General features: G+C 42.3%; 1 protein-coding gene across 1 annotated transcript; it reads right to left on the reverse strand.

The window, feature by feature from the left end:
• Positions 1-219: 219 nt before the first annotated feature.
• On the reverse strand, positions 220-7274 carry utp15 (UTP15 small subunit processome component). The gene is made up of 13 exons (XM_042109447.1): positions 6997-7274; positions 6738-6830; positions 6533-6625; positions 5823-6007; positions 5341-5519; positions 3916-4041; positions 3533-3668; positions 2199-2280; positions 1849-2001; positions 1379-1483; positions 1068-1201; positions 884-942; positions 220-728 (listed from the first exon to the last, which is right to left on the reverse strand). Exons 2-13 carry the CDS (start codon positions 6825-6827, stop codon positions 484-486), a joined length of 1587 nt encoding a protein of 528 aa, XP_041965381.1. The 5' UTR covers positions 6828-6830; positions 6997-7274; the 3' UTR covers positions 220-483.
• Between the last annotated feature and the right edge of the window lie 4391 nt (positions 7275-11665).

The raw sequence follows: 11665 nt of genomic DNA on the forward strand, positions 1-11665 counted from the left end.
TCCAGATCTAATTTAATGCGTGCCTGCCCTCATACATCTAGACTTTTTAAAAACTAAATTTACGTTATGTGAAAACTTCTTAAAGATCTCCAGGGGCCCTGCCAGATCGGGGTATTCTGGTCTATGCAACTCAGCAGCCATCACTACTGTTGCCCTGTTTATGTTGATGCTCCTGGGATACAACTCCAGTAAAGAGGAAATGAAAGTGGGCACAAGAGATGAGAAAGAACCGGATTTATTTTTAGAAAAACTAACCATGTACACGCACACACACACAAACGTCTGCATGTACACATATACATACACATGTACAATTGTAGGCATTATAGGGCAGCATGACCATACAATAGCAAAGCCAATCCTCTTGACTCCACCCTTCTCAGATTTCCTCAGTTGCCATGGCATCACGCTCTCCCTGCCTCTCTCTCTCACTCAAAGTCCACAGTGTGGTCACATGACCAGGGCAGAGAGGATCATGGTCCGTCATGCGGGCTGCATTTGGGGCTCTGTACCTTGCGGTGTGGTTACGGGTGTGGCCATGAGCGAGACAGGGCTGATGGAGGTTGTGGCTCTGGAGCGTGGCGTCGAGGAGGCGAAGAGAGTGTCCAGCATCCCCAGCACCTGCATCAGGTCCCGCTCGTAGTCAACCTCCCGCGACACACAGTCCAGCAGCTCCTGGAAATAGCGCTCCACCACCGCAGACTCACACACCACCGACTGGTAGATGTCTGAGGAACGAAGGTAGAGAAACACACACACACACACACACACCTGTTACACCCTTCTCTAAAAGGAACGCAGTAGTCACCGCAATTGAAACAAAATTACTATTATTGAAACAACAACTACAGCTGTTCCAAACAAGATTCTGACACACACTCACCTATGAGCATGTCAGCCACTTTCAGCAGAATGGGAGAAAACTGTGGATCAGTGATGAACCTGATGACAGAGGAGACAGAGGAGTATGAGAAGCATTTCCTTCAGGCTGTGTGTGTGTGTGTGTGTGTGTGTGTGTGTGTGTGTGTGTGTGTGTGTGTGCGTGTGCGTGTGTGTAGTCCACGTACCTGAGCAGAAACTTTTGCAGGGAAACGAGGCTCTGCTCGTCTCGGCCTGACAAAGCGTTCTGCAGGGTTCCTCTCCGCTCTAGTTCCAGCAGCACACCTACACACACCTCGGGCTTGTTTTTGCGTAACGACAGCTGTCACACACACACACACACACACACACACACCCCTAGTATGAGTTTGACTGAAAATGTATAAGAACCATACAAATATTAAACAAAAAACACTTTTTTAGTGGAGTCACACACATTAAGTAAATTAAACGTGGCCAAAGGATTATATACACATCTACCACACACACACACACACACCTCCAGTGCAGAGTTGAGTGCTTTGGACACAGCGAAGCTCTTGAGGTTTTTGTCATGTTTGCTGAGATGCTGCAGGGCAGCAGACTTCTTCACCAGGAAGTCATCCTGAGACAGAGAGAGAGAGAGGGGGGGGGGGGGGGGGGGGGGGTTAAAGGTCATATGTGGCATCAGTTCATTTCGCTCTGAACATCAGATGAACGAGACAACCACATAGGGTGCACAAACAATCACACACGCTATACAATATTGAGTTTTCGGTGGTAAGAAATACTATTGTATACCGGTAATTCTAATTCTACAAAAATGTAATAAAAAAAGGCAATAAAAAGAGACATTACACAAGTCAATGATCTCTATGCAATCTTTTTGTTTAATTCATATTACACTTTTAAAAATGAATGTACAAGGTCTTCACATTTGTTATAAAAAGTATTCCATTGTCATACACACTGTTACCATGAGAACACTACCTGTTTGGGGATGTAATTTCGGCCTTTGACAAACACTCGGTAAGCTGGGCCCCGCCTCTTCCTGTCCACTTCCTGTTTCTCCTCTGACGGCTTCCTGTGGCGCACACTAAGGACTCCATTGGTCATCCCCACAGCCAGGACACCATCATCTGGCTGCCACAGCACACACACACACGAGCATGCACAAATGAAATTAGTTTGCTGGTAAACAATACATGAACATTTTATGACCGTTTTTCTTCCTTAAAGTGTAGGTACTACAAATTTGTGCGTTGTTACTCCGAGTCTTAGAGTTTCTGCATATAGAGGAATTTCTTTGTATATAAATGTGTACAAATGTATACACTTACTGAAATGGCCATACTGAGAATTGAAGCAGCATATTCAAAGCTGTGGACCACCTTATAGGAGGAGTTGTACACCTTCACATGCCTACAAGTCATACATAAAAAGACCCAAAATTCAAACAGATATTCAAACACAGCAGCAGTATCCGAAACATTTTCTGATGTTACTGATTTTTGATGGAAAGAGCATTAATTACCATTTCCACGCACACACACAGACGCACACACCAGCGTTTCGGCTTGAAAAAAATGGTGCCGGTCAAAGTGACCGGCAGAGGTTTTGTTTCTCGGACATTTTGATAGGGCGGTCAAATATCCTATTATCTCTTCTTAATTAGTCAAGTTGAGGAAAACTGGAGGAGGGCTATCTAGCTTAAAGAATGACATAATCAGGCCATATAGAATATGTTTATTAGCCTAACTTAAACATGCTTAACTAGTGTCAATTTAAAGATCTGTTATTTCCATATTGTGTAGACTAGCAAGTCTCTATGCCGTTTTCATGGACAGCAAGAATCCACTTTGTTTGTTGTTTTATTTACGTTGTTTGTTGCTTCTACCCACGTTATCTCCAGTGGTTCAACAGTTTCACTTGCGCAGATGTGCACACACATTGAATGAGCGCTCACACCACTACCCCTAATGCTATGCCTCTTTATTTGATAACACTAAATTAAGAAATATTTCCTAATCTGGAAAATGTTTCTTTTTCTTTCGGTCCGCGGTTCCATGATACCATATTGTGCTGCAAATTATCTTGGTACGGCCGCACCCCCCCCCCCCCCCCCCGCACCTCCACTTCCAACGTCACTGATTCCGACCAATAAGCCAGACACTTCGGCTTTTTCTCTGGTGGTGGTGGAGCTGACTGGACATCTGAGGCTTCAGGCGTTACCGATTCACCATCATCTGTCACGTCTAGCCTCTGAAAAAAGCTTTTAAGGCTAGTCTGCCTGGGCCTGGCCATGTTTGGACCTTCTCACTCATTCGTTCATTGTTTATAACAGACATTTTAGGTGTACGATTTATTTAAAATGCAGCATATGCGTGTTGTTTAATAACTGTCACGGTAGAGCCTGTTCCTTTAAAACATAGCTAAGGGACGGTGTATTCTTGCTTTAGTATACTGTAGGTCTACATTTTAGGCTTATCCTCAAATTTAGATTGTGTTAGGGGACGAGATTTTTAGCCAATTTCAATCAGACAATTTGACCGGAGAGATTTAATTTTGTCCGACATTTTTCTTTTTTTTCCCGGCCAATGTCCGGCAACTACCAGACAACTGAAACCCTGACACACACACACACACACACACACACACCCCTACACACCCCTACCTGTCAAGTGATCCTGTGAGTAGGCGGTTGGACTGCGCACTCATACAAACACACGTGACTGTCTTGTGATGGTTCTTCAGAGACACAAGCTGTTGTCCACCTTTAAGCATGTCCCAAACCTTCACATAACGCCCACCTGCCCATGCGCACACACAAACACACAGACAGACACACACACACACACACACAATCAGGATTTTAAGCTTTTGAGCAATGCCCATATTCATACACAAACATAAATAAAATGAGCCAGTGGACATAACAAGCTGATAAATATACACAACCACTAGTGAACACAAACAATGCATCTGATAGCTAGTCTGACACACACAAACTTAGACACACCAGTGGACACAGGTAGACTGACTGACAGACACACACACCTGTGGACACGAGGAGCCCATCCGAGGGGTAGAGTAACACACTCTCCACAGGCTGTCCGTGATCCATGCTCATCACACACTTCTCCTGCCGGGCATCATACACACGCACTGTGTGGTCATAGGCGCCTACAGACCAAAGAAACATCAAAACCACATCAACCTTAACAAAAACCAGCTTCACCAGAATACTGCATCATTCATCGAAACAAAAAAAGAGAACGGTAACAACAGTTCCCACAGGGAAGTGAAATTAGAGTCATTCCATTTTCATTTCGGAATTTTCATTCATGTTTTCATAGTCTTTTTGCCCTTGATTGTTTACACTCCCTAAATGGCCTTATCTTGGAGGCCATGTTTGGACATTAATATCTTAAAAAGTATTATTCCTAGCCTGACCAAACTTTGTAGAATGGAAGACAAACATGTTCTCAGTAAAATTAAATCATTAAAAGTTTGTACCACAGTCTCATTGGTTTAAAAAAAAAAAAAAAAAACAACAATAATAAGGATAAAACAAGGTTTGTTGGCATTTTTGTGTCATTTTCATGCAACTGAAATGGTATGTGGGGTAGCTAGTAGGACCATAAAAGTCCTATAGCTAACCCTATAGTAGGGTTTCTCAACAGGGGCGTTCATACTACCTAGGGGGGCGCTGGGAACGTGAGGTTTTTTTTTTTTTACATTTTAAACTTTCATGGTTTTCACATATTTTTGCTGCAAAAATAGGCTACCTGAAATAAATAGGCTATTTTCATTCATGGGTTTCTAACACCTCTACCGTCCCGGCTACATTTTACTGTTTATCTATGCTCAGTGGTCATACAGTGCAGTTCGGGCCTGCACACCATAATAGACATAGACACCATGTCTATGCTGCACACGCCCAGACTCACGTTCCCCAGCCCCAGCTATAGTCATCTCCTCGCTGTTGTTCTGCAGCTGCTCTGAGCGTAGCCTAGTCTCCACGAAAAGACCGTTGCTAATCCGTTGGATTGTTACGGTGCATATGTTGTTCACGTGATGTGCACTTGGACAATTTCCCATGGCACACTTGATGATTTCTCCGGGCACACCAGGAACAGTGGTTGAAAATCACTGGTGTAAAGTACCAATATTGTACCAAGTCCCATTCACAGAATAAATGCATGTAGTTACAGGTGTTTTGGGAAGACCAAAATAAATAAAATAAATAGATTTTAGCACCCCCCTGAGGTGAAATACAACATAGCATTCCACCTTTGAATGACTCATTATGAAAACTGAGATCAGATGAAAATTGAAATAGTGGCTAAGGGTGAATGTTGACAAATGGTGATTGAGATTATGATGATGATTAAGATTATTATCATGATGATGATGATGAAAATGAATGGCATTAGCATCATAATGATTATTATAAAGGTGGTGGTGGTGGTGTTGGCGTACCGGTGATGATGAGATCAGGGTTGCGGACGCTGGTAGCGAGAGCACGGATGTAGTCTGTATGCTCACTGAAGCAGAGAAGTTCCTGCGCCGTTGCCACATCCCACACGCGGCACGTGAGGTCATCAGAGCCCGATGTGACGCGGAAGCCATCCGACAGAAATGATGTCACCCTCACTGCCCTGAAGAAGAGGCGGGAGGGTTAAAAATACTCCGCAGACACGAGAAATGAATGAGGAAAGTTCACCAAAATACCATTACTCACATACATACCCACACATACCCACACACACACCCACACACACTCACTCACACACACACACACCCACACACACACACTCACACACACACACTCACACACACACACCCACACACACTCACACACTCACACACACCCTCACACACACACCCACACTCACACACACACCCACCCACACACACACCCACACACACACCCACACACACCCACACCCACACACACTTACTTGTTGTGTCCAGAGTACTGGCGGAGGGCCACACGCCCGCTTACATCAAACAAACGGATCAGACCCTCCTCGCTACCAGTGACCAGCAGTTGCCCATCGCCACGGAAACAACCGCCATACGCTGTGCTTTTGAAGCGAGTGAAACTCCGCTGGGGCTCCTGGGAGTGGGGCCCATATATCTGAACCTGCAGCGCGCACGCACACGCACACACACACACACACACACACACGTCTAATCAGCAACTGCATGGGTGTGTAAGGACATTAGCATTTGTATCATCCTCTCTCTCTCATCAGTGTATGCTCAAGAGCATGTCTAACTGATACAACATGATCAAACATGAGTTGCTAGAATTAGTACATAGTCTGCTTAACTCTAAGTAATAATATTATTGTTGCTTGTCCATTTTGTCATCTGCCCTGTAATAGTTTTCTCTGGACACAGCGGTGCCTACATTCCCTAATCCTTAAAAGCCCTGCTGTCTCAAGATCAGTACTGTGGACTCATATAGTCATCATTCATCAACACCCCTGTTTATACTTTGGGCCAAACCCACAGTATACATAAAGCTAATCATACCTTAGTCTAGTCTCATCTTCACCTTCACCCATCTCAAAGTCTCATAATTCTACAAAAGTTAGATGTATGTCTGTGGCAAAAAAGGGGAAAGAGTGAATGACCATGAAGGACAGAACGAGAGAGTGCTTACTCTGGTTGAAGCAGTAACTGCATAGTTGTGAGGTGGCAGAGGAGAGAAGTCAATCTTTGAGATGGCACCAAATTCCTTCACCTGCACTGTGGTCTGAAGGGGAAAACAGAACAGCGACTTGAAACAGACAGGCGCAGAGACACACATACAAACACAAATAGAGAAAGGCCAAGCCGCAAGTCCAAGTTCTGTAACGTTTTCTCACTTTGAAACTCTTCCAATAGCGAGTATCCTCTGTGACTTTCTCTCCAAGCTGCTGGACCACTGGGATTTTCGTGGGTTTGAAAGACGCCATTGCCTGATCCGTCAATGCACATAAACAAGCAGACACAGATAGATACAGGAGAGAGACGATTATAATAAAGATGGCCCAGCACAACGTTAAGTGAAATACTGATCCCAATCACGTAGCTACTTATCACCACAGCTTTTTAAGAGATATTGCAATGCATGCGCTTTCTTACCTTCTGCAATGAGGTATGGGGCTAGAACTGACACAGGCTGGGTAATTCACCGTGCTTCCGAAGAAAGTGTCGGCTAAATTGGCACCAAAATACAATTTGCTAGAGCTTTCCGCGGAGGAAAATCATCCGATTCGCATTTCATAGATCACAGTAATTTCTACATTACATTGACCGTAATGTTTAGTTTAAAGGCCTAAAAAGTGTGGAATTGGTAAAATCACGTTGCTACAATGCATGACACGGCGCGGCCATTTTTCCGATGATGACTTCCGCTTCTTCTTCTTCTGTTTCTTGGCAGATTACTTTTTTGAAGTACCGCCACCAACTGTACAGGAGTGTGTAATACCATGAACGTCATGGAGTCTTGTAGACAGGTCATCTGCTGGAAACATTAGGCCTAGTTTTTGGTCAAAGTTTTCTCCATGGATTCCTGGTCAGAACCCCTATTGGAACAGATTAAAACTTGGGGCATGTTGAATTTTGTCCAAAAATCCAATATGGCCGCCGCATTCCAAAATGGCAGATTTTTTACACACTTTTTGCTATGCAATGGGGACATTTCCGGTAAAAACAGTGTCATTTTAGGAAAAAAACGTTCTTTTCTATCAAATACATATTTACAGAGGTTAACTGATGATTTTAAAAGCCTAAGTATTTTTCTAACAATTTAAAATCATTCAAAAATTATAATTTTGTTAGATATTTGTCAAATATCAGAAATCATCAAATTTCCTTCAAACATAAACCTCTTACAGGTTAAATACAGTTCAAATAAATTGGGTACCCTAACTTAAACAGATTAAAACATATGGCATTTAGACATTTTCCCAAAAACTCAATATAAATTTAATAATATGGCCCCAGCCGTGGTGCAACTGGCTGGGACACCTGCACCGTACGCCGGCGACCCGGGTTCGATTCCTTTCCAGATCCCACCCCGACTCTCCCACTCACTTCCTGTCACTCTCCACTATCCTGTCGCTTAAAAGGCATAAAAAAGCCCCCAAAAATAAATAAATTCAATAATATCCCCAAAATGTGGGATTTTGGGCCTAAACTCGACACAACAGATGCTCATCAGATGACCCCAGTGAGTGGTTGGGGATGTACTGTACAGCTGGATCATAGAATTGAGATAGCCGTAAGCAGATCCAATAAGTGTCCTCTAGGCCAGTGGTTCTCAAATGGGGGTACGCGTACCCTTGGGGGTATGTGAAGGCACTCCAGGGGGTACGTGAGATTTTAAAATATACATATATTTAAAAAGTAGAATCCATGCAAAAATACTTTATAATTAAATTAAAAAAACAATTATTTAATAAATATTTCAGGAAAATATATGTTCATAAAATGAATTTTATATTTCAGTAGGCTATTCAATTTCATTATCCTAACCCCCCCCCCATACCAGGATGGTTTTATTAGTATTTTTTTTAAGTCTGTTTCAAGTCTTTTTTCTCAACTAAAAATGCTTTAGTTACCTGGCTGAAAAAATATTTCACAGGGGGTACATTACTGAAAAAAGGTTGAGAACCACTGCTATTGGCCAAGGTCTATTATAAGGAGTCAAGGTAGAGTAGGAGAGGAGTTACATGTGTCCTCTTTGGCTGATTGAAGACCCGGCGTGCTGCAGCATTCTGAATCATTTGCAGCGATCTTACTACACAATCAGGCAGGCCAGCTAACAGTGAAAAGTTTGGATATAACCATGGCCTGCACAAGAAGTTGTGTGGAATCTTGTATCAGATAAGGTCTGATCTTCCTAATGTCGTAAAGGACAAGCCAACACGATTTTGCAAGATTTTGATAGATACTTTATTGATCCCCAAGGGGAAATTCTCAGTAGTATACAGACATCACACACAACATGCACTTACTGTACAGCAGAAATGGTAAATATAAGTATAAACATATAACCAAACTCCACTGTACAATAGAGACAGTAGAAGATAAGAAAAACTAACATAACTAAATACTAAAAATACTATATAAATGAAATAAAAAAATCCACAGTGTGCTTGAGGGTGATCAAGCATGAGACGCTTGCAGTGACAGGGCGGGGACTGGCCTGTAGTTCTGTGTGCATGGTGAGGTGCTCAAGAGAGTGAGTGTCATGGTGAAGGTGCAAAAAGTAGTCCAACAGTAGTCCAACAGTGCAACAGTGCAAGAATAAGGTCTAGAGACCAGCATAAATAATATGGACAAATAAGAGAGTAAAGTATAATGTAGACAAGGTAATATAAAATGTCAGTGCAAGAATAGGTTGAAGTAATAGGGTTACAGACATTCAGTATTGTAGCAGAAGCCATTGGTCATGTGTGCTAATATAGCATGAAAAACAGTGTAGCAGTAAAACTAGTAAAAACATTAGGCTGTGGACAGTAGTAAAACAGTAGTAAAGCAGTAGTGGGCAGTCAGTACTCAAACATGGAGAGGGTGGAGAGGCAGACAGACTATGCAGAGAAGTCTATCTCTCCTCTTCCCTTTAGTGAAGCATTGAACAGTTCAATGGCCCTGGGGACAAATGACTTCAGGCTACATGCTCAAAGAAATTAAGTCGGTCATCAATTATGACACCAAAGTTACGTGCCAATCTAGCTGGGGTCATTGAAGAGGAGTCAAGCTGGATGTTAATCTGTTGGGGAATAGCTGTTTTAGCTGGAAGCACCAAAAGCTCAGTTTTTGAGAGATGAAGTTGAAGGTGCCGGTCTGTCATCCAGACTGAAATATGAGGCATGCAGAAATCTGATGGGAAACAGTCCTCAGGTGGTAAAGACAGGTAAAGCCGTCCGCATAGCAGTGAGTCAAATCCATGGGAGTGAATGTTCTCACCCAAGGAAGTGGTGTACAGTAAATAGTGCCCTAATACTGATCCTTATGGCACACCTGTGGTGAGGTCATGATACTTTGATACAAGACACACTGAAAGAACGGTAGGATTCAAACCAAGATCTTTCCTAGAAATTCCCTGTTCAGACAGTGTAGAAATGAGAATGTCATGGTTTACAGTATCAAAGGCTGCAGGTAAGTCTAGTAGAATTATGACTGAGCAGACTCCTGGGCCCAGTTTCCCGATAACGACGGAGACACGCTCTTACGAGGGTTTTCTACGATTCATCTTACGATCGTTCGTTTGGTTTTTCCGACTGTTTCCCGAACATGCTCGTAGCGTGAACACGCGTGCACTGCTCTTAAGATGCTCTTAAGGGGAGCTGTCCACGTTAATAGTTCTGAAATATCCTCTGATTTGACGGTGATGTCAGGTGACTGCACGTCACAGCTATAGGTCTACCATTTAAACTTTGGATCTACACATTAATTCACATCAATACGAAAATAGAAACACTTTGACATCTGCATGTAAGCATCCCAAGTAGGTTATATACCACACAGAGACATAAATAATTGTAATTATTTTAAGATTAGATTGTTGCACCATGCAATATTTTTTCGCGGTGTCACTTAAGAACACTGTAACAAGATTCTGTGATTTTCACAGCATCACTGCTGTTTTTGAGAAAAATGTGTACTGTATTTGTGAATACAGTATGTTGCTGTAGTTTCGCTATGAATTATGGTCAAAAATGGTCAAACTACAGTAATAAAAATTTGCTGCTAATCATAACACAGTAATAAATCTGACTCCTCCCTCACTTGTCAGCTTTTTGAAAATTTTGAAAAAACATGGCGGAAAATCAGTTGGGGTTTTCTGTTTTCTTTTTGCACATAAATACAAAGTTAAGCTCCCAGATAGCAAGGTGACATTGATATTATGTTGATTTTCCATCCAAATCATCATTTTGAAAAGATATTGAAAAGTCATGGATTTATGGTTTACTGGGAAATTTTGACGTGGTGATTGAAACGTGCACCGCGCGACGACGTTTGAACTGTCCGGCGGCGGGAGATCATTTTTGAGCAACAGTTCAATCAGTCAGACCTACGGTGTTCAGCACTCTGTCAAGTTCGCAGCTCCACCTTAATGGTAAGCAAGCATTTATTTATGTAACGTTAATGTTTCATTGTGAAATTGTACTACATTAAATTCGGGCATGTGTACAGTCTATGTACGTTGTACTGTCTAACTTACAAACTCATCCATTGCTTGTTGGATCAACTAAGTAAGTAACGTTAGGCTAGCTATCATAGTTGCTGTTGCTGTGAAGGTGGCATTAACGTTAATGTTTTATGTTAGAAGCTACGTTAACGTTTTGGCAGTCTCATTTATATTAGGCCTACCTTAGTTCTCAGTAAGTTAGTTTATTATATTCATATAATTTATATAAAACATTCGCTAGTAGTGCTAGGACTAGTATGTTACTGTCACAATGTTAGGCTGAAGATGATGTGCTGCTGGTTAACGTGGAGGTTTAGCTGCTACCATAACTTATGTAACGTTAACTCATCGTAATCATGTACGGTTTTGTGAGTTTAATAGGCTAACTTTAGCAATATTGATATAAGTTAAGTCACATCTGACTATCATTAACCGTTGTTCGGACGAACAGCGCGAATGGCTGTTGCTGCCATATGTGTTGCTGCAAGCAAACATCAATGAGCTCACCCAGCTGGCTAACGTTAGCAGCTAAATATACCTTGCGAAACTGAGTTATGCTAACACCATCTTCAGCCTGGCATTTTGACAGTAAACTCAAAAAACATACAGTAT

The sequence above is a fragment of the Alosa sapidissima genome, chromosome 11, assembly GCF_018492685.1.
Source record: "Alosa sapidissima isolate fAloSap1 chromosome 11, fAloSap1.pri, whole genome shotgun sequence".
Classification (NCBI taxonomy): Eukaryota; Metazoa; Chordata; class Actinopteri; order Clupeiformes; family Clupeidae; genus Alosa; species Alosa sapidissima.